Below are 23,964 nucleotides of genomic sequence, written 5' to 3' on the forward strand. Positions count from 1 at the left end.
CCTCGGAATATTCCGAGGAAATTCCGAGGAACTAGTGTTTGGGGTTTCAAAATCTCGAATGTTTTATTATAAACAAATTGATCGATGGATTTATGTCCAAAAACGCATCGATCGATCACTAAGATGGACCAAAGCGTAACAATGTGATCGATTAGATTATCCCATCGATCGATGTGGATATCCAATAGATCGAATGAACAAAATCTCGAACGTTTTTTTATAAACGCATCGATCGATCCGTTTATGTTCAAAAACGCATCGATCGATCGAGTATATCAAGTGTTCCTTGGAATTTCCTCGGAATATACCGACGGAATTCCGAGGAAATTCCGAGGAAACCAAATTTAGGGTTTCCTCGGAATATCCTCGGAAATTCCTCGGGAAATTTCGAGTATTTCATTTTCCGTCGGAATGTCCGTCAGAATACCACTGCTTTCTTGTAGTGCTCTTCCACCAAATACTTTCCAATCGTGACCGTTTTTTGTTCAGCATGTCAGTCCCTTCTCTACAGAGATTATCCATTACTAAAGAATGTGCCACTTATGGTTCCGATGAACCAAGACTTGAGATAAGCACTCCTTGTTCGAAATACTTAAGATCTTTGAATGCAGAGGTTATTATAACTTTCTTGAGGATATGCCTAAATTAGTGGAGGCAGATGTATCAGTTGATATGCCCAAAAATGAAAAGCTTCTAAGAGTTCTTTCTTCAGTTGAGCATCTTGTGATATGTTTATATTCTTCAATCGTAAAACCCTTTAAATCTTTATTTTCCCACAATCTCGGTTTCATTTTCTCTGAAGATATCATTTGCTTTCAAGATTTAAGTAACGTTGCTTTTTGTGTCTAGGTTCTTGATCTTACGGATAGTTTAATCTTCAACCGGCTTCTTCATCTTGAACTAAATGTTTGCAACAGTTTTCGCTCTAAGCTACTTCTGAGTTTGCTGAAATATTTTCCTAATTTACAATCTCTCAATCTTGGCCGCGTAAGTTCACTTTTGTCCCGCCTTTGTCATCAGTTTCAAGAATTTTAAATTGTTCTAATGAATGCCTTTTATGTTTCCTAGACATATCCTGAAGATACCGAGGATCAACTGTACTGTTTAGGCTCGGAACCGAGCTCTGTTCCTAAATGCTTGAGCTTCCATCTCGAGAGTATTCAGTGGAGAGGGTATGCAGGAACACTAGATGAGAGAGAAGCCGCAGCTTACATTCTGAAAAACGCTCATCGTTTAAAGACTTCTACGATCAGATTACATACAACGTATATGGATAATGGTCAGATTATAATGAAGGATTTGACATCTATGTCCAAAGCTTCGGCCTCATGTCAGCTTGTAATCGAATAATATAAATTTATTTCCGGGAAATACATTTTGAATTTTAAAATTGACTTTTCATCAGGATTATCATACTTATCTAAGTAAAAAGGTGTATGTATAATATATATATATATAAAGGTATATAATATATATATATATAAAGGTATATTATATTGGCATTAGAGAAAAAAAGTGTATTTTTTGTTGCCAAAAGAAAACAGATTAGTCTTTTCCTATAATAAGATTCCTTAGAAAATAACAGAAGTTATTATAGCTTTCTAGTTTTTTTTAAGACGGTAATACCACTGCTCTGAACATCTTACACACAAGTAGGAGAAAATTATAAGGTTGTCTTTTACCGGGTTTTGTACGGTTAAAATTTTAAATATTTGTATTTATAAATAACAAAAGTTCTCGTCCGTGTTTTTATACTGCAGAGTTGATTTTTCCAAAAATTAATTTAATGAAAATGTAAATATTTGATTTGAATTTTTGTTATATTTATATACCTAAAAATATTGTGATCGTGCATTCTTCTGAACTATTGCGTAAGTAGTGATAAAAATATGTAGTTTTTATTTTAGTGCATGCTGCTAAAATAGTACATTGGGGTTAATATATTAGTTTCCAGGCTTTCAAGCCCATATATTAAACAAAAGTACTAAGCCTAATTATGTTTGTTAAGTTTTATCTGCTTCACAAAGTGTATTAGGGTTTTAGCTCTCCTTCATTACCTATACAATCTTTCTCTTTTCAATCTCTAGTCTAGTTTCAGTGCTTTTTTCCGGGGGCAGAAATGTCAGCTGTAAAACTAGGAACAGAAGATGTTACGTTCTCGGATATGATCAGTAATTTACCAGACGATTTGCTCATTCAAATTCTCTCATTAGTCTCAATAAGCGAGGCAATGAATACAAGCTTACTCTCTAAACGATGGGAATCTCTGTGGAAGATGATGCCTGTACTTAAATACGTTGAAAAATCTTGTCCGACCATGACTTCCCAAGGATTTGTCGAGTTTTGCCGCAGGTCGTTGCAACTACATGAAGCTCCTGTTCTCAAAGCCCTAACTATCAAACTACAGTTACAATCTGTTCCACTTATACTCAGTAGTTTGCCTGAAACAGTCTTCCAGAAACTGGTCGTCCTGAAACTCCACATGATCCGGTATCTTGTATTTGATGATTCACCACCACGAAGATACTGTTCAGCAGGTAAACCATCGGTTTGTTTCCGGTCCCTGAAAGGTTTGCACCTCAGAAGTGTGAGTTTCTGTGACGAACAATATTTCTGCAGGCTAATATCGGCCTGTCCTCTTCTTGAAGATGTCTTCTTCGATACAGTTAGAACGTGCTGATCACCCAAAACTATTTTTCTGCCCCCTCCTCAAAAGAGACTCGAGATAAGCACTCCTTGTTTGAAGTACTTAAAGATCAAAAACATCACTGGTCGTCTCATATTTACAAAGGATATGCCTAATTTGGTGGAGGCTACCCTTGAAGTTGATCCTTCTCAAACTAGTGATTTTCTCCGAATTCTTACTTCGGTCGAGTTTCTTTCGATACATTTATATGCTAATGAGGTAATCCTGGTCTTGTTTTATTTGAAAAAACTATCACTCTTTTCATTATTTTTCGTAATTCTTGTAATGTTTCTGACGTTCAGGTTCTGCTTCTTGCCGATAAAATTTCTCAGCGGCTTCTTCGTCTAGAACTATGTATTTACGGCAAAATTTCGCGTAATCTGTTATTGCATTTGCTCAAACATTCCCCTAAACTACGAGTTTTTAAGCTTCAGGAGATACATGAGTTGCTAATGGGGCCTGCATGGACAGATCCATGTCAGTTGGCTTATTTTAAAAAGTTCGATGATCCACCACCTTCAGTCTGTAATCCGAGTTCGGTTCCTGAATGCTTGTCATTCCATCTACAAACTTTTAAGTGGAGATGCTACAGAGGAACAATAGAAGAGAAAGAAGTCGTTCGTTACATCCTGCAGAACGCTCGTTGTTTAAAAACCGCTACGATCTATGTATCTTCATGCAGGAAAAAGAAAGAGCGACTGAAGATCAAGGAGTTGAAATCTATGCCTAAGGCTTCAACTTCATGTCTGCTTGTAACTCGACGACGTTCTTCTTAGAATCTTTGTTTTAGCTCTCACTCACAACTACAATTTGATGATGTGAATCCAATTTTAAAATTTGTTTCAAGAAATACATTTTGGATTTTAAATCTTTAAGTCCTTTTAAATTGATTTGATGCATTAAAGTAAATGTAACTGATGTGACTTTAACGTCATAGAGGTTTGTTGGGATTATAATATTGTATCAGCATTTGTGATTTTATAGAATTTCTGAAAATGGAGCTGTTTCGTTTCTCCTTTGGCTGACAAAAAGAAAACAGGGGAGTTTCTTTAGGATGATGTGATTCCTACGATAATATGAGAAGCAACGATAGCGTTATAGTTTTTAATACCATTGCTCTGAACGTGCAAGTAGGAGAAGAACCTAAGAAAATTATTTTTTTTCAAATTTGCTTGTCATTATCATATTCATTATCATAAAAGAAATTAAATATGACAAGGCTTAGTGAAAAATATGATATGTACAATCTTAATGATGAAGATTTTGTTTATTAGTAAGATTTTAAAAATGAGATAATAACATTTCGATACATACCATATATGTAAAGCATCTACATTACTATTGTTAAAACATAAAATATAACTGAAAGTATAAGAAAATATCCACATCAAATTAGTATAAAATAGTAGCCAATTTAGTATAATATCTATATTTTATCAAACTATATGTAAATATATCTTAACAAATACAAAACTAAGTTAATTTTATTGACTTAAATATTATGGAAAGTTAAATACAGTAGAATTCTATAAATGAATATTCAATAAATAAATAAACCAATAAATTAATAAATTTCATTGGTCTAAAATGGGTCAGTGTAAAATAAGACATTAATTGATAAGATAATAAATCTGTATGAAATCTTATGTAAATAAATCATAACTTTTTGGGCAAAGAAATCAACTTATACTTAATTTGTAAAAATATCAATATTATGAGTGTTAAAATAAACTAGTGTTAAAATAAACTATTGTAAGTCGACTTCATGCCTTCAACCACCGTTTACGACCTTTTCAGATTTCCCTACTGTAAAGATTCTGATTTAATTGACATAATAAAGTTTACCTAGCCATCTGTTACTTCTTCTTCTTCATCTTCTGCCGTTTAGAGTATGCTCAGACTTCTACATGTCAATCCACTTTCCAATTTCTCTTTGATACCTATATATATATATATATATGTCGCTTGCTATTTCTCCGATAACCCTATTTAGATTCCAAATCCTTGAACCATCGCAATGATGGCCCTAAAACGCTCCAAATCGTCGATCTCTGACTGTTTACTTCGACAAAGTCGCCGCCTGTCAAGTTGATTCACTTTTGAGAAGCCCATATCCCGTTAAAGTCGGGATGCTAATCGGCCTTCACCTGCTTCTGATCGAAGAATAGGTATGACCTAATAGTTTATGTAACCTAACATATATCACACATCCACATGGCTCCATTGTTCTGAAGCCGCTATGAAGATTTTCTGAAGCGTGTCTCCTCCTACAGTTCTTTAGGGAATCCACACATTGCTTTTTTGAACCAGTCAATCGGAATCGAAATGCATTTGGAGTAATGGCGAGTGCGGCGTCTTCTTCGTTAGTCTCTACAATCTGCGCCTGCGCGACGGCGAGGAGAGAGTGCTGACGTTTCGGCTGAACACTGGGGCCTGCGATCGGACTTCGGCGGTTACGCTTCTGAGAGAGTTTATGAGAGAGACGACGGTTGCGGATGGAAGTTGCGATGGACACGTGTCGAAGGAGGTGGGGTTAGGTAAGGCTATAGACGAGATGATTCCGAGTGGCAAAGGGGATAAACCATTTTGGGCGCGTGGGATCGACGTGCTGGGTTACTCGCTGAATGCATTCTGGTTCTCGAATTTGAGTTTCGTGGACGCTGAGGACCCGTAAGGATGAAACTGGAAAGAGATCAGACTCTTAAACTTGTGGCTGCAAGTGTCTCTCCTTATTCCAGCAACTTATATAGTTGCGTACGCAGATTTGCTTACTATTATTGCGTATTAAGCTATATTATTTACTTTACTATTAATTTATTTAAATACTGTATTGAAATGATAATCTTTTCTGATAAATATTGGTTATATATGAACATTAATCTCTGCAATTAAGCAGTGCTATCTAAATTGTCTGCTAAATGATGAGTGGACAAAATAAGTCCCGAGGTGTATTCATATTCGATGACAAGGTGCGCAACTATATTTCTCCAATATTTTTATCCATGATCCATATTTATTTCTTCTATCTTTATTTAGTTTTGACAATTATTGTTTGTAGGGGTCCGGCTACAGAAGTAAGCTTCAGCTTATGAACTAAGGAAACCAAAGTTGTATTTTGTAACTATACTATGTTTTTGGAATTTTGTTCATTGGCGTAATTTGCCGTTAGTCGGTAAGATTTTACTTGCTTTTTAACCTCTTTTTCTTAGTGATTTTCGAGATTGGTAAAGACCTTTTTAAGTTTTTCCTGCGTTCTTTGTCAATTCCTCTTCGAAGTGTTTTGCAAGTTGTGACTTAGTTCTTCGTTTCAGAATTATACGTAGATTACTGGTAGTTTTATAGCTTAATGGACCCTTTTAATAAAAGGATTGATCTTTTTAGGAAAACATGTAAAGTGGATTCAATTTGAATAGGTATGTAATTTATTAATCTTCAAAATGAATTGTTTCTCTAATTATTATTTTTCATTTCAATATTTTGGTGTAGCTTTATCGAATTACATATAAAAACTCATTTGTATACTTCCATATGTATTCAACATACATACAATGTACAGTACAACATCTATAAATTAATAATATTGGGACTTTGAAATTTTATTAATTTATAGAGATATTAATTTACTAAAAGTTTCTTTTTTCAATTTTTTACAATTTTTGAATATTTTTATTTATAAAATAAACAATATGTTTATTCTACCGTATATACATTAATAAAATTTTAGAAATTTGACTTTAAATTTTTTTATTATATTACTTGGTTTATATTTTTATGTTTTATATAACTTATATGTGGTTTTCCGATATAATTTTACTAAATATTATCAAAATATATTGAAATGTTATGAAAAAATAGAAGTATTTTTATTGTGAATATAATATCAATAATATAATATTTGGTTTGTACTTATATGAAATGTATATATAGATATATTATTAATTTATGATTTTAATGGGACCATATATTTATATAGGATTTTCTAAGAACATATTATTTTTTTATTTTATCGATTTGTGTCATATTTGAACCGGCCGAACTCGGAACCGAATTTTTTTTATTAATTTATAGAGAGTCAACTGTAGTATCAAATAATCTCATAAATATTGATGAACTTCAAATCTATAGAGTTTTAACTAATATATATTATTATAAATTAAAACATTCATTCCTTCTTTTAAATATAATATATTTTTAAAATATAAGTCTAAAAATATAAATTTCTTTAAATTAATAACTCTATAAATTAATAAATTATCATTGTTCCAATATTATTAAGAGTTTTTATTGTACTATTAAATTTCCGAAGTTAAATTATATACTATAATGCAAATTATGTTCAAGCGACTATGAAATAAAATGTAATACAAGTAAAAACTTTAAGATAAATTCCGGAATAAGTTGATTGTATATTTGTGATGATTAAATTCAGGCACAAATAGTTTACAAGTTATTTTTTTAAAACAAATTATTAAGTGAAACTCATAAGTATCCACTAACAATTATATAATTTTTTATTTAATTAATATTTAATTTTAAGATCTATTAAATCACAAAATTCAACACTATTTTTCTCTTCAAAACAAAATAGTGAAGAAAAAGAATTCAGTTAACTCTAATACCAAAATATTTTCCTAATAAATTCAGTCACAAATAGTTTACAAGTTATTTAAAAAAAAATTAAATTATTAAGTGAAACACATAAGTATCCAGTAAAAATTATATAATTTTAAATTTTATTAATATTTAGTTTTAAGATCTGTTAAATAAAAAAAATTCAATACTATTTTTCTCTTCAAAAAAATGGTGAAGAAAAAAAATTGAATTTACTATAATACCAAAACGTTTTCCAATCCAGTAATATAATTTAAAATATTTATTCAAAAGAATATAATTTAAAATAGAGAATGGTGGTAAAAAAGGGGTAGTTCCAAATAATAAAAAAACGGATGCAGTACAAAAAAAAATAAACAAGAAAGATATACACTCTATTTTCTGTAACTCTATCAAAATTTAAATTATATTCCCACATAAACCGTATGAGAACAATATAAAATCACACAAATAGAACGATAAATTAGGAATGGTCTTAATCTACTTAGATAAAAAAATGTATTACTATTATCAGTTTAGTCATTCAAAAAATAGTAATAAACATAAAACCAAACAATAATATGGAGAAATGATTAGAGTTAAATTTCTTATTTTAAAAGCATATAAACAAGAAAAAATTTTGAAAATGAATAAAATTTATGAATTTACAGATATTATAGTACATATCAGTGGTAATAAATATATGCTAACTCCACGTCATATATCTTTAAGAACATTTCCACTATAAAATTTCATTTTTGTTTCTAAATAAAGTAATTTTATAATGGAGTTGAATTTACTCCAACCATGCTCTAAAAATAGAGTGAAAATAAAGTAATGAACAAAAAATAAAATAATTACTCTATTTATCAAGTTATCCATGTTTTCTCTATTATAAAATGAAAAATAGAATAAGTTATAGCATTTCTTACTCCAAATTTCATTTTGAAATAAATTATGTAGTAGAGTTGAAAATGTCATAAGATCAACAATATACTTAGCAAACAGTACAAATAGATGTTATAAGGCAAATACACTGTATAAGGAACACATCTCCAAAATTCATATGCAAAAAAATAGAAGTTGTTAAGGTTGTTTATGAATAAGTAAGGGATGTTACATACACTCTAATACCTAGAAAGAACAACTCTCTTATTTTAATAGACTTCATCAAGGTATTTTAGAAAAGTAGGTATTTCTTCAGTTATAAATATGGTTTACAATAATGTAACCAATTGTTTTTACATACATTGTGTCAGTTGAAATTTTGTATTGAAAATTTAATTTCATTTTGTTTAACCAGAATAATAATAATAATATTTTTTTAAACAATGGGCAGCGTAGACCAGTTTTTGATAGTACTTAAAAAAACCATATGATACAAAAGAGTAGAGAAACATAACAATGAGTCATAAGAAGAAATGTAGATATTTGTAACGATTCACCAAACTACTCTAAGAAAACCATTGGTTCAGTTTCAAACCTAGGTACTCAATCGCTGCAATAAGTTTCCTTTCCGTTTTAGAGCATTTTCAACTTCAATTTATATTTTTATTCTAAAATAAAATTAAGAGTAAAATGATCTAATTTTACTCTATTTTCCATATATAATAGTGTAAAAAGTAAGTTCATTTAAAAAAAAGGATATTGATTCAAGATTTAAAGATTTAGCTAAGTGAATTTGATTAGTTATCAAAAACTATTATCATTCAAATATTTATCAAACATATAGTAAACTATTTTTGAAATAGAATACATTTATAAAAAATATTTATATATTTGTCTGAAATGAAGCTAAAGTCATAGGTGTATAATTATGCAGTAAAATACTCAATAGTTAGAAATAAAGTGAAATTCATCAACCTAAAGAATCACAACCAAACATCGCTAATTACTGTCATTACATTTTTTTTGCATATTTTATGAATATTTTAATGAAAAATAATCTAAATCATTTTTAAATATAAAATATAATAACACATAATCCGCGCGTAGCGGGGAGAAAAGATCTAGTACAAATAATATGCGACAAGGCGGAGTAACCTTGACAAAAATTAAGGTCTCATACCTCTCCTTTCCTCTACGCTCCAAATATTAGGTTACTCCTTCAGATCTCAAACGATGAAAGCTGCAAGATTGGGAAGTGAAGAGGTTACGTCTCCAGATAGCATCAGTCACCTACCTGACGATTTGCTCTTACGAATCCTCTCATTGGTAAGAACTGCAATGTCCACAAGCTTATTGTCTAAACGATGGAAACCTGTGTGGAAGATGATGCCAATGCTAGTTTATGACGAAACATGTCCTTACATTGGTTCTCTTGGATTTGACCTATTTTGTGGCGTGTCCTTGCCGTTACATGAAGCTCTCAAAACCCTAAATCTCAAACTTGGGAAGTACTCTGATTCCATAGATACTCTATTATTCCCAAACATCGGTTCCAATCTCCTAGAGATGACAATCAATTTGAATTATTATTATGGTTATTACACTCCCATCAAGTTCCCAAATAACCTCAACGTTTTCAAAACACTCTTTGTCTTGAAACTTCAAGGCAAGATTGTTCTAGACGTTGTTGATTCTCCCGTTTGTTTCCCTTCCCTGAAAATTTTGCACCTCACATGTGTGGATTTTCAATGCGAAGAATCTTTCACAAGATTTTTATCGGCTTGTCCTGTTCTTGAAGATTTCTTCCTCCAAAGACTTTGTAGTGGTGGACGTTTTTTGTTCACAATATCAGTCCCTCCCCTACATAGATTATCCATTACTTCAGAACCTGCCTATTATGGTTCTGATGAACCAAGACTCGAGATAAGCACTCCTTGTTTAAATTACTTAAAGATCTTCGATCGCTGCGGTTATTATAACTTTCTTGAGGATATGCCTAAACTGGTGGAGGCAGATGTATCAGTTGATATGTCCAAAAATGAAAATCTTCTGAGAGTTCTTTCTTCCGTTGAGCATCTTGTGATATGTTTATATCCTTCGATGGTAAAACCCTTAAAATGTTTTTAATTTTTCCGCAATCTCGGTTTCATTTTTTTGAAGATATCATTTTATTTCAAGATTACGTAATTTTGTTGTTTTTTGTGTATAGGTTTTTGATCTAACGGATAGTTTAATCTTCAACCAGCTTCTTCATCTTGAACTAGACGTTTGCAACAGTTTTCGCTCTAATCTACTTCTGAGTTTTCTGAAATATTTCCTAATTTACAATCTCTCAAGCTAGGCCGCGTAAGTTACACTTTTGTCCCGTCTTTGTAATCAGTTTCAAGAACTTTTTTTTGTTTGTTTCAGTTTCAAGAAACTTGATCTAATCCGATGCCTTTTATGTTTCCTAGACATATCCCGAAGATACCGAGGATCAACTATACTGCTTAGGCTCGGAACCTAGCTCTGTTCCTAAATGCTTGAGCTTCCATCTCGAGAATATCCAATGGACAGGCTATGGAGGAACACTAGACGAGAGAGAAGCCACAGCTTATATTCTGAAAAACGCTCATCGTTTAATGACTGCTACGATCAGATTACAAGCAACGTGCATGGATGATGGGCAGATTATAATGTAGGATGTGACATCTATGTCCAAAGCTTCGGCCTCATGTCAGCTTGTAATCGAATAATAAAATTTATTTTTCCGGGAAAATACATTTTGGATTTGAAATCTTTGAGTTGATTCTTAATATTATATTAGCATTTGAGATTCTATAATAATTTTTTTTTTAGATTCTATAAAACGTTCTGAAGACAGAGGTTTTCGTAATTTTTAAGTTTACAAAACGAAAACAGAGGAGTCTATTTCCGATAGTATACTTAAGTAGATATCAGAAGCTACTATAACTTTCTAGTTTTTTAATTCCGCTGTTCTGATCATCTTACGCCCAAGGGAAAGGCATTATGTTTGTACATTGCTTTTGTCTTTTTCAGAGTCCCGTCTTGTTCAGAATTTAGTCGAGAAAAAATGAGACTATTTTTTCTGGCTTCATGTGGGTCTGGAATGGTTTAATTTTTTTAAATATATGTGGTTAAGTTTTTTCTTTGATGATTCAACGTAAATCTCAGGTATGGAAAGGTCTACAAAAAGACCAGTGTATGAATAGATCATTTCTCTGAATAAACAAATGGACCATAAGCAAGAATTCATGTTCGTGTGGCTGTCTAGAAACAATGTGTTGTAGATAAATAATTAGAAATGAATTGGTGTTCCAAGTTTGTCTCACTTAAAAAAAAAAGAAAAAGAAAGTTTGTCTCACTTGACCACAACGTTCCGCCATTTGATTATATATAGTGGTATATAGAAATAGATTTAAATGAATTGCAGACCATTTATATCATTAAAATGTATTTATTTCTTAGAATATTTCCAATGTAAAACTCTATTTTTTTTTTTTAAAATAGAGTAAAAAAGAAAATAGAATATAATTAATTCAACCCAACTTCATATCTCATTCTATAACGGCGTAATGAACAAAAAATAGATTAGTTCATTTATGGAGTAAACTCTATTATAAAGTGAGATATGCAGTTGGATTTGAACATTTCTTATTTCATACTCTATTTCATTTCATTTTTAAATAAAAAATGGAGTGGTGTTAGAAATGCTCTTATCAACCATACAAAAAATTTAAGAGCTAAGCGTGCTTTTTGACACAAAATAATAAAATATGAATAATTTATCAGAAAGCAAATAGAAAATCAGCATTTGCAGAACATATAGTTTAAAAACTTTAAAATGGCTTTCTTACAACAGTAACTGAGTCACGACATAAAACTATGTAACACAGTTTAGTTAATCAGCCAAACCGGAAAACAAAATTTATAAGTATGAACTATTGCTTCTGTTGGAACATTTTGCACACTCCATGTCAAATGAAATTTTCTGTTATTTAAAATTGTTTTAAACGTCGTTATAAAATAGTTAAAAAATCTATAGAGATTGATATTAAATATTTACCGCTGCAATCAGCTATACACATGATTTTGCAAATAGTTTTAGAACAAAGTAAAAAAAAAACAATCAAACTCTTAAGTAATCAGTATGGTCAAAATTTGAAGACCTGAACTTTTGAAACCATGCTTACACCAAATCTGTAACAACCAATCTCTGGGATCATATCATTATCCTACAAAACTTACATTAATAATCATTGAATGCTTTCCATCCAATTAAAGAACAAAGTTATCAGTTAATCCCAAAGAATGTCATGAAACAGAGCAAATCTTCTATATCATTCCTAAAGAGTAAAGACTCATCGTCCTAATTTATCAACCTTCCCAACCTCCACATCTAAGCAGTCACCGCTGCTTCCTCCATCCACAGCCGTGAGCTCCTTAGCCCTTACCGCCTCCAGTTCCCAATCAGTCCCACACGTCGCCACCATCATACCACCCACACACGACATCTGCGCCGCGAGCATCCCTAGCCAAAGTCCCTTGAATCCAAACCCAAACCAAAACGCCAAAACCATTCCCACCGGCATCCCAACCACATAAAACGCCGCCATATTCACATTAGCTCCGATCCTCGGCCTCGCCGACCCTCTAAGAACGCCGCAGCCCGTCGTCTGAGGGCAGTTCCCAAGCTCGCAAAGGCCAACGATCGGTAGTACCATCGAAGTCAACTTAATGATCTCCTCATCATCCGTGAAAAGCTTCGCCCACATGCTTTTGACCGAGACGGTGAAAGTGAGGGCAGTGAACCCAAGGGCGATGCTGAGACCGAGTCCGACAACGGCCGCTCTCCTCGCTCTCATTGGTCGGTCCGAGCCCAGTTCGTTACCGACACGTGTCGAGACACCGAAGCTTAAAGAGCTAGGGAAAATGTAGACGAGAGAAGTGATTTGAATGAGTATCCCCATTGAAGCAACGGTTGCTTTAGGGTTTATGAGAAACCCACAAAGCAGAATCATAATCTCATAGCACCACCACTCGAGACAAACCGATACACAGCTCGGTACCGCGAGACTAATCAGCTTCTTCCATTCTCTCATACTATCTTCAACCTCCTCCTCTACTAAAACCTCCTCGTTGATACTTACCTTGTCCTCCACGAAACGGATGTAGATGAATAGAAAGACGACAAGGTTGAAATTTGACAAGACCCCACTCAAGGCGATACCTTTAATACCAAACCCGAGATACGAGACAAAGAGAAACGTGATGGGCAAGTGTAGAACACTCGCGACGGCCGTGCAGACTGATAAAGGAAGAGTCTTTGCTTGCGTCCTTAGGTAAACTCTCAATGGATGTAAGAAAGACTGAGCGACGAGGTCAGGAACAGAGTAAAGAAGAAAGATGTGAGCTTCAGAGGCAAGATCCTCGTCCTGTTTCAGCATTTTCAGTATCTTCTCGATGTTGATCCAAAGAAGTGAAACGGGGAGAGATGTGAGGAGGAGGAGGACGATTCCTCGCCGGATTGTGGCCTGAACTAGGTTATAGCGTTTTGCGCCGAAGGCTTGAGAGCAGATTGATTCGACGCCCATGGTTAAACCTGAGAAGAGGGAGTAACCGGTTATGTTGGCGAATGCGAGCGCTAGGGAGCCTCCGGCGAGAGTGGGGCGGCCGAGGCCGCCGAGGAAAAACAGGGAGACGAAGGAGCGGAAGTAGAGGAGGAGACCTGTGAAGACTAATGGGAGAGAGATTTTGGCTATTGAGATTGCTTCGTTTGCGAAGTGGGTGAGAGGAGCAGAGTGGTTTTTATTTAAATGCAGTTTTTCATGAGGAGAGAGCTTTTGTAGTAATGGTATTGTACCTTCATCTCTGACAGAACTTGATTTATACATTCTGTTTGTTAGTCAAATGTCTGAGAGAGAAGAGAGAGAGAGAGGGAGGATTTTGGTTGTGAAGAAGATGTGTTAAGCCGCTGGCTTTATATAGTAGAGAAAAAGTGTTTAATATCATTTGTGTTTTGAACCTTTTTTTTTTTTTTTCAGTCAAAATCTATTCACACACGCTTGATTGGAATTATATTAAATTAAATAACACGGAACATAGTAACAAACCGAACAAGGGACGGGTCAATTTCTCATGTTTAACATACCACTAGACGAGTGGGAAGTAAACCTATTCAATAGAAACTTCTTCTCTCCACTACTACATCATTTCATGTTCATATATGTCTAACTTTTCAAAGTCGCAAATTTACACGCGGTGCGCCCCATCAGTTGAATTAGAGTCAAGAGCCAAATGGAGTTTGGAGTTATATGACCACTCAAAAAGGTATGAATAAATAATAAAAATAAAAAGGTGCAATGTAACACCTTTTGTGAAGTTTTTTTTTCACAAATTTTGGTCCCATAGTTTTTTTTTTTTTTTTGCTTTCATTTCTTTGTACTTATGTTGATGTTTCTAATTTAATCGTAACTTTTTTTTTGTCGGAAAGAGAATTCAGGAAGAGTTGTAGTACAAAGAAAATGTTAATCAATTAAGAGATGGAAGTTAGTTAATATGCTTAAGTGGGATTAGCTGGTTGGACGTTGACCAGGAAAACAGTGTTCAAGCAAAATACTGTTCAACACTGGAGAAAAAAAAGGAATTTTGTTTTGGGACCAAAAGCAATAAAGGAAGAGAACTTGTAATTTGGGACAAGAAAAAAAACATTATGCTGCTACATTCCTATACATTATTAAGAACTATTTTTTTCAAAAATTATTCATATCAAATGATGCATACTGATGTTTTCTAAATCATCGTAGATAAGGGGTTGGTGTCCAACGTCACAACATAAAGTAACTAATATTGCATTTTCTGGCTTTGCTGTAAAGCTTTTTGATGCATTCAAGTTCTGTCTCAAATCTGTTGTTCCATTTCATCATGAAGATTTATCTGTCTTAGTGTCTACTGTTTTATGTTTTAATATATATTTATTTTTGCATTGCCTATTTGAATTAATGAAATTAAAGTTTGTACAAAAAGTTACTTCTAAATTACTATATGAATATTTATTTCCTAATGTATAAATTCTTAAAATTCTAATTTAAGTTTTACTAGATCTTGTGCGGGTGGTTATTATCATTTTTATTCATATAAATATATTTTTAGCATGATTAGAAGTATATAATATCAATATTTACCATATTACTAATTGTTACATATAGCATTTCAAACACCACATTTTTAATGAAAATGAAATATATATTTATATTGTAAATAAAAGGCATGAAAATATTTTCTACATATGCAATTTCAGAGGAAACATAAGAATATCTATATATATATTTAATTTGTTTTTTTTTAAATAGAAAATTTAAATATTTATACAAATTTCATTTAAAAGGTGGTCCAAATAAAAAAATCAAACATGAGATAAATCATGACTTCTGTTTTAATAGTATGGATAGATGTGTTATTCAAGAAATGAGTAAACTGAAAATAATTTTTCAAAAATAAAATACTTCTATAAATTTCATTAGTAATTTGAAATTACCATTTTTATTCGTTTATATTTCTATTCATATTAATGGAGTAAATTTTTGAGAAAACTATTTATATTACATTTTCATAGATTCTGCTTTATAAACTAAAACTTAATCTTTTTGTTAAATAAATTTTAGTTACTGGTTTTAAAAGTTTGGAATATATGGTTTCGAAATCATTTTAAAATAAGATACTTATGTCATCTACATCTTGAAATGGGTCTATTAATAATAATAATTATTATTATTAGCAGGTATATTTTTTGTTTGGTTTAAAAGTAGATATAGAATAAGATGGCGGTATGTTTATATATATGTTTTCATATTTATTTCCAATATTAAACCCAATCTAGTTTTGAAGATCTAACACAATAGGTTTATTGTAAGAAATTCTGTTTTTATCTGTCAGTGTGGTAGACAAAAGAATATATCATAACTTGATAAAGGGGTTAACATCCATTATTTTAGGATAAAATTGAATGTTTACGTTTGACAAATATTTTAGCTGGCCAAGTTACATCGAGCCCAATCAAGCATATAAAACACAAACTACGAGTATTTGTAGGAATAAATGAGGATATCAAATACATATTGTTAGGATACTATTATGTAAATACAAAATTTCTTAAGTAACTTTTTTGAGATGGTCCATAAAAAAATCATACATAAAAAAAGTCAAGACTTCTATTTTAATAGTATAGATTTTATTTACTTTATTTTATAACTATTTAGTTATATTTTTAGTCAAAAAACTATTTAGTTATATTTTAAATGAATTCTGATGAATAAATAATCAAAAATAAAACTCTTGTATGTATTAGCGAACATATCTTTTCTTTTGATTTTTTTTTGGTTTCGAAGTGCTGTCTTTTAGTATATGGGACTAAAAATTTGACACCAAAATATCTCCATTTGATAAACTTCTTATAAGGAGATATATAATATATATTATGATTAGTTTCGAAGTAAGCCAGTACTTGCTTCATTTGTGCATGATACCACATAAATTTATTTTGGGTGAATCCAGGTATAAACCTTTCGGTCCATCGAATTGAATTTGCACGTTGCATAACGCATTGAATAAAAAAGACATCACATAAACTGTTGGGAACAACATGTGCTCAAACCCAATTTCCTTTTCCTATTTGAATTCTCTTTCTCATTGTGATCTTTTGCAAATAGATTTTGTCCTTATTTGAACAAATATGAATAAACTACCAATATATATAAGTTTTGACTGGACGTGTACATTTTTTTTTTTGTAAAAGACTGGACGTGTACATTCTAAACCGATATCTCGTGTTTATACTGGATCACCTCTAAATTGTAATGACCTCTTTGGTGGTTGACTAATTTCCTAAAGTCTTACACGTCTCGTCATTTTTAGTCGAACAAATTAGCATTTAGAAATGTTTAGCTTGGGCTATCCAAAAAAGAAGAAATGTTTAGCTTGTCATCCAATTATTGGTAACCTCCAAATCTTGTGCTAAAAAACTATTTGCTCGAATTATGATTTTTAAATTATCAATATAATTTTAAATATAGAACATTTTCAGGCTATTATATATGCGACGCACAAATTTTCATTTTAACCAGTAGACAATAGTAGTAGGAAAATAACTGCAGAACACAACAATAGTGTTAAATTCTTAGTGGTAACCTAATCATAAGATTTGATCAGGGGCAACATGTAAATTTATAAATTCGATTCATGCTGAAATAAAATTGATGTTGTTTAGCGAGACAAAAATGAAATCATATCTTAAGTTTTATTTAAAATATCCGGAATAGGACTAATTGGCAGCACTATTTTTGGGAGATTAATTAGACTGACAACTAATATCATACAAATAATTTAGTTTGAAATTAATATATATGATTATGATCCAGATCTTTTTCATATATAGTTTATTAAAATATATGCAAAATTATTTAAAAGTATCATACTTAAAATTTGTTATAAGAATTGTAGTATTTTAAATATTGACAAAATATATTCAATATATATAATCAAATTTGGATATGGATATGAGTACGAATGTTCTAAGATATATCAATGTATCTGTGTCAGATCCTAGTTGGCATTGTACAAGCATTTTTCAAGATAAGTTATTGGGAAGTAATATATATAATATTTTTACATTAAACTTTAGCATCTAATTTTACTTTTTGAATAAAAAGGGAGGTGGTCATGTTTATCTTGTCGACGATGGCCTTTCGTCGACGTCGTGCATGTTTTTCTGCCGTACCTTCTTGTCCTATATTTTGTCTTCTTCTGTAGTTAGTTGCTACAGAATAATATATTGCCTATATGCTGACAAACAAAGTTAATACATGTATATAATACATATGCCTATTTTGCTCTTTTTATGATTTCATAAAGTACACTGACAAACAAATATATAAAACGCCTGTCGCTAAGATCTTCCTCTGAAATTTATGTGCAAGAGAATCACAGATATAATCAATGGATAGAAATAAAATTGTTAAAAATGAGAAATAAAAACAATAGTAAATGATGATAAAAATAGAGGTCCAGTTATCTAAATTGTACGGAGACATTGTCTGATATCAAATTTTTGTGATATCAAATTTCAGATATCAAATTTGTGTGATATCAATTTTGTTTTCAGTTAAATTTGGTTCTACATATATATATACATACATATCAATGTCGTTCACCATGAGGAAAAAACTATAACAAAAACTAACAAAGGTTTTGGACTTGACTTGTAGCGTTAATGTATGTATATAAGGTAAATAGCTAATTAGTAAAAGAAAAAAAAAAGAGAAATCTCGGTAAAAAATGCTATGGAATTGTCATATAAATAAATATTGAAGGATTATTGATGTGTTTTAATTATATTTTGAACACGCTCTTTAGTCATCATTCTATGCCTCTATGGCATAAGCTGTCAGAGACTAAACCGAAAGAATTGCAGGTGAACTATACCAAGATTAGTCATGGGATCTGTTGACTGAATATTACTGATTTCAACTGAGTATCTAAAACGCGTGTAGGACTTAATCAATGAATAAAGTTACCGAGAAAACGGTGTGTCATAATATCGAATCCTTTTTTTTTTTTTTTTTTTGAGAGAAATAAACTTAGAGCTATATGGCAGCCTCTTGGCCAGCAAAAACTAGCCAACTCGGTGCAATAGCGTCAACGTACGGTGAGCTTACTACGCGTGTTCGTCCACCTTTGGTAAGGCAGTCAGCACGAACGTTTAAAGATCTGGAGATATAAACTATGGAGAAGTCTTCGAATTCAGATGATAGAGCTTTAATTTCATCCAATTCTGATGCCAGTGCTGGTAAATCTTCTTCCTGTTGTAAGAGTTTAACAAGTTGCTCACAGTCTGATTCAAAGCGCACCTCTGTTATCCTTGATTTTAACAGTTCTTGCATAGCCCATATCAGGCCTTCAGCTTCAGCATGTAGGGGTGAGGCAGCCGCGCTTTCCCCTTGCGCACCGAACAGAGACGGCAAACCTGCATCAAGCAAAACAAAACCCCACCCAGCTTTGTCCAAGTCGTTTGTCCAGGAGGCGTCGAATTGGCATCTCCACCGGCTTACAATGAGTTCTTTCGTCGGGATAAGAGGACTCCTTTGTTGCTCTTCGGAATCGAGGATCTCTGTGGCTTGTTGAGCTATAATCCAGCTCTCTGCTTCCTTTATTGCTTGGTGCATTGTATCTAACGGTGAGATGTCTTTATTTTTGAAAACTTTCTCGTTACGCGCCTTCCATATATACCAAGCAATCCATGGGAAAGTAGTCATCACTTCTGGACTCACACCTCTCTTCTTTGCACGGAAAAGAAGGAAATCGATGTTAGCATAAAGTGACGTACACGGGAAAATCCCCGGAGAAGTCGGTATGGGTGATAAGGCCCAGCACTGTAAGGCGGGGGGACATTCAAATAGGGTATGATTTATAGATTCGCTCTCGGCCCCACACCTACTGCAGGTGGACTCCCTGGAGCAGTGCCTTCCATGTAGCTGTGCTGCTGTCGCTAAAAAACCGAATGTGGCCTGCCATAGGAAGTGTTTTAGCTTACGCGGAGCTTTCATTTTCCATACTGCAGCTTTCAGAGCCGTTGTACTAGGTTATGCGGCTATGTGGCTTCCTGCTTTGAGGCGCATGTCATGTGCAACCGAGTATCCCGACTTAACTGTGTATAATCCAGACTTTGTAAAGTCCCAACTGAAGCTATCGGGGCGCCCTGTTCTGCTCACCCGGAGCAAAACTATATGGGATATGTCCTCTTCTGCAACAAAAAGCCTCAGCAGGTCTAGTTTCCATGTCATCGCATTCGCATCTATAAGATGGTATACCCGTAGCTCCTCATCTCGAGGGAAAGCAATATTGTTAGGAGGACGCGCTGGTTTCGTGGGGAGCCATGGCTCTTCCCACGCTTTAGTATCATGTCCATTCCCAATCCTCTTTCGAAGGCCTTGCTGCAGAACTGGTTTTGAGGCTAAGATACTTCGCCATCCATAGGAAGGGTTATTGGCCCTCCCGACCGTTATAGGACTAGAGTGTTTATAATACTGTCCTTTAAGTACTCTGGCCAGTAGAGAGTGAGGGTACTTGAGAAGTCTCCACATCTGTTTCGCTAGGAGGGCGAGGTTAAAATCATGAAAATCACGGAACCCAAGTCCGCTCTCTTCCAACGGTACACATATTTTGTCCCAGGCCACCCAATGAAAGCCTCTATTGTTGAGTTCAGTACTCCACCAGAACCGCGAGACAGCGCTCGTTAGGTTCTTTGTTATCCCTTGAGGCAGAAGGTAGCAAGACATAACATATGATGGGACTGCTTGTGCTACTGATTTAATCTGAACTTCTTTTCCCCCTTTGGATAGAAGTTTCGTCGACCATGTATTGGTACGATCATTCAATCGCTCTTGTACGAAGCTAAAAACCTGTTTTTTCGAACCACAGATCTTTTTCGATAGGCCGAGGTACATACCCATTCCACCCTCTAGGTTGATATCCAGCGACCTTTTCAGGTCATTTTTTGAGGACGCTACCACCTTAGAACCGAACATAACTAAAGATTTTGACTTATTCAGTTATTGTCCTGAAGCGTTTCCGTAGACGTCAATGATTCGCATGAGCTCTCTACATTCTCATTGCTCTGCTTTACAGAAAAAAAGACTGTCGTCAGCGGACAGGAGGTGTGATATTGGAGGACATGCTCTCGCAATCTTTATTCCAGTAATCTTCTTTTCTCTTTCAGCATGCTTCAGCTGTGAGATAAGAACTTCAGTACAAAGGATGAAGAGAAAAGGTGACAAAGGGTCACCCTGTCGTAAGCCTCGAGATGGGATAATATTGCCTTTGGCCTCTCCATTGATCAAGACCTGGTATGAGACCGATGATATACATTGCATGATCATCTGGATCCATCTCTCCTCGAAACCCAACTTCTCCATTAATGTTTCTAGGAAGCTCCACTCCACCCGATCGTACGCTTTACTCATGTCCGTCTTAATAGCCATGTATTTGTTTTGGCAGCTCGGGTTGGTTCTCAAAGCATGGAACATTTCTTGCGCGACGAGGATGTTATCTGTAATAAGCCTACGAGCCACAAAGGCCGACTGTGTCTCTGAGATTAACTTGGGGAGAACTTTCTTTAGTCGAGATGATAGCACTTTGGAAATTATCTTGTAGCTTACATTGCATAAGCTGATAGGCCAAAATTCCATCATGAACTTAGGTCTTTCCGTCTTCGGAATCAGACATATATTCGTCTGATTCATACGTTCATCTAGTTCCCCCGTGGCGAAAAAATCTTGAACTGTAGACACGATAATATCGAATCCTTTTAACATCTTCCTTAATCTATATTTACAACACATATAACATTTAATGGAATGTTATTAGGTGTAATCTATTACAGATACTTTTTTCTTCGTTTACTTAGATAATCATCGCTCAAATAGATCCTAATATATATTTGCCAGCATCGGTTCGTCGGCTTTCGTCTTCGGGAAACGGTGGCTTTGACAGCATCCTTTTTCGCCGGCTTTTACCGGTTTCCGATCTATGCTTTTGTTCTCTCTTTGCTCAATCGACTCTCGACTTAAGACTCCATGTTGGTTGTTCTTGGATCGATCGTAGACGATTGTTTTATGGAAGCGTAGATCTGTGGTTCGTTCTTCTTCGAGGCTGCTCTAGTTGATCGGCCTCTTTAAGGATTTGGTGGATTTGAGGGCGGAGTTTGATCGCCGTTGGAGGAGGTTTCGTTTGGGTCGTTAGTTTCATGGTGAGGGGTTCTTTCCGGTGTATCTTCGGTGAACACCGGTGGCTCCGGTGATGAATCTCGATACAGGGGAGATGGAGGTGTCGTCAACACGTGTTCCTCATCGGTGAGGAGTCCAACACGTGTTTTGGTTCTGTTAACAGGACGACACGTGTATGGGGAAAGCCTAGTGGGCTTCGGATGTTGGGTTTGTGGCCTCGGGTTTTTGGGGCGCCGGGTTCGGTTTAATGTTTGTTTGGGCTTTGACCCATAACGTTTCTTTAGTTTGCCCTTTGGGCCTTTGTGATGTTTAGTTTCTGGGTTTTGACCCATCAATAATAATAATAGATGGAAAAAAAAAATATTTATCATATAGGAGTACAAAAGAAGAGACAAAAGAAAAGTTTTTCTTTATAGCCGAAATTGAGCAAGTCAAAAAGTAAGAAGCGTTGTTGGAGCAAAAGCAACAAAGATAGGAATTGCTGTCAAGGGGGGATTCACACACTTTGCGGCTTTCACATCCAACGGTCGACATTTCTCTAACATCACATTTCACATTTTAAATTCCATTTTTTGTAATAATCAGTGCGTCCAAGTAGTCGGCAAGTGGGATTGTCAATATTCAATTGAAGCAGGGAAACATACAGCCTCCCCTCTTAATAATTTTCTATTAAGACTAGAGTTATCAACTCAAAAAATTAGTAATAAATGTTTGATCAATACAAAAATAGTAATAAATGTACCACCTGACCTCATATATTTTGTATATATGTATCCTAAGTTTTGTTCTATTTTTAATGTAAAATGCTAATACAAAATAATGATTTATATCGGCTAGTCTCAAATCAAATATAATTTCAGAATAAAAAACAAACTCTACTTAGTTGATAACCGAACTCTAATACCATACATAAATTTACATCATATTTGGAAAAAGTAAAAGTATATATATAAGTTTTAATTTAGCTAATTACCCTTAGTTTTAAGTCAAAACTATAAAAACAGTTTTTATAAAAGCTTTTTTTATTTTTTGGGTTTTGTTTTATATAAGGAAAAACAAAGAAAAACAAAACACCTTCAATCGATATTCTCTATTAAATCAAAATTTACCACAAAATCAGAAAAGCAAATGGCTACAAAATAGGAAACCTAAAGCCAAAAAGGCTCGTAGGAAGTTAGGAACCAAGCCGTCCGAGCAACCGGCCACGTCCACTAACACGCGCTGTCCATCAGATTTACCTAGAATACAAACCAAATATGATAATACCACAACTAACGGTGAGAAATTTGAAACTAGCCAGCGAGTGCGAGAAGTGGAGGAAATGTCTCCAAAATGAGAGATTTCAAGAGAAAGAGACAATATAATTATATGTCAATTTCCAACTTTCAAAGTTTTCTTGTTTGTTTAAAATTTCTTAAATATCTTGGACGATTTGGTGACATTACCTCTACATGTTTCTTGGACATGAAAACAGATGGGTGAGAACAAGCTAAGCGTTGACGTACCTATCACAAAGATCCCTTTAAGATAGAATAGTTGATTGCATTCGCTGCTTGAATTTGCATGTGATCGATAATAATGTGTTGGAGTTGCGTTTCTAGACTCTCATGTTTCAAGAATAGAGACACTCTCTTTTTCTTTACTTTTTCTAGTAATTTTAGCCTAATAAGTAACCCCCTCCCACTCACTCTTTGCAACATCTCTCACTTGTTGTAATGTTTCTGCCTAACTTTATATTCGCCTATTTTCATCCTCATCTTTAGTTAGTTACCCATCACATTATAATATATGACACTAGCACCACAATTTTATTATTCTATTTTCACTATATTGGTTCAAAGGTGCGTATTTAACCACCAACAATTCCTCCAATAAATAAAAAAAAGACAATTCCTCCATAAATCCCATGTTACGTTCTATGGGCTCAATTGTATATTTGAATTACAATCTTCTAATTAAACCCCCCTAACCATCAGCTTCTTTCCTTTAGCATTCTGTAAAATACAATTTTCAAACACTGAA

General features: G+C 33.7%; 2 protein-coding genes and 3 pseudogenes across 2 annotated transcripts; 3 read left to right on the top strand and 2 right to left on the bottom strand.

Moving 5' to 3' along the window:
- LOC106334239 overlaps nt 1-1,350 on the top strand; it is a 3,911-nt pseudogene extending 2,561 nt beyond the window's left edge.
- A 769-nt stretch (nt 1,351-2,119) lies between these two features.
- Nucleotides 2,120-3,462, top strand: LOC106334367 (annotated as a pseudogene).
- A 5,935-nt stretch (nt 3,463-9,397) lies between these two features.
- LOC106334052 lies at nt 9,398-10,899 on the top strand (annotated as a pseudogene).
- A 1,382-nt stretch (nt 10,900-12,281) lies between these two features.
- Nucleotides 12,282-14,135, bottom strand: LOC106329373 (MATE efflux family protein 5-like). Its single transcript, XM_013768016.1, has one exon. The coding sequence runs from the start codon at nt 14,056-14,058 to the stop codon at nt 12,526-12,528; it is 1,533 nt and encodes a 510-aa protein (XP_013623470.1). The 5' UTR covers nt 14,059-14,135; the 3' UTR covers nt 12,282-12,525.
- A 5,665-nt stretch (nt 14,136-19,800) lies between these two features.
- Nucleotides 19,801-20,670, bottom strand: LOC106329814 (uncharacterized mitochondrial protein AtMg00310-like). Its single transcript, XM_013768441.1, has one exon. The coding sequence runs from the start codon at nt 20,668-20,670 to the stop codon at nt 19,801-19,803; it is 870 nt and encodes a 289-aa protein (XP_013623895.1).
- Nucleotides 20,671-23,964: the final 3,294 nt, after the last annotated feature.

The sequence above is a fragment of the Brassica oleracea genome, chromosome C3, assembly GCF_000695525.1.
Source record: "Brassica oleracea var. oleracea cultivar TO1000 chromosome C3, BOL, whole genome shotgun sequence".
NCBI lineage: Eukaryota > Viridiplantae > Streptophyta > Magnoliopsida > Brassicales > Brassicaceae > Brassica > Brassica oleracea.

What these genes read in the sequence shown, in the direction of transcription:
- LOC106329373 (XM_013768016.1), bottom strand. Translation starts at nt 14,058, where the DNA reads ATGTATAAATCAAGTTCTGTCAGAGATGAAGGTACAATACCATTACTA.
- LOC106329814 (XM_013768441.1), bottom strand. Translation starts at nt 20,670, where the DNA reads ATGGGTATGTACCTCGGCCTATCGAAAAAGATCTGTGGTTCGAAAAAA.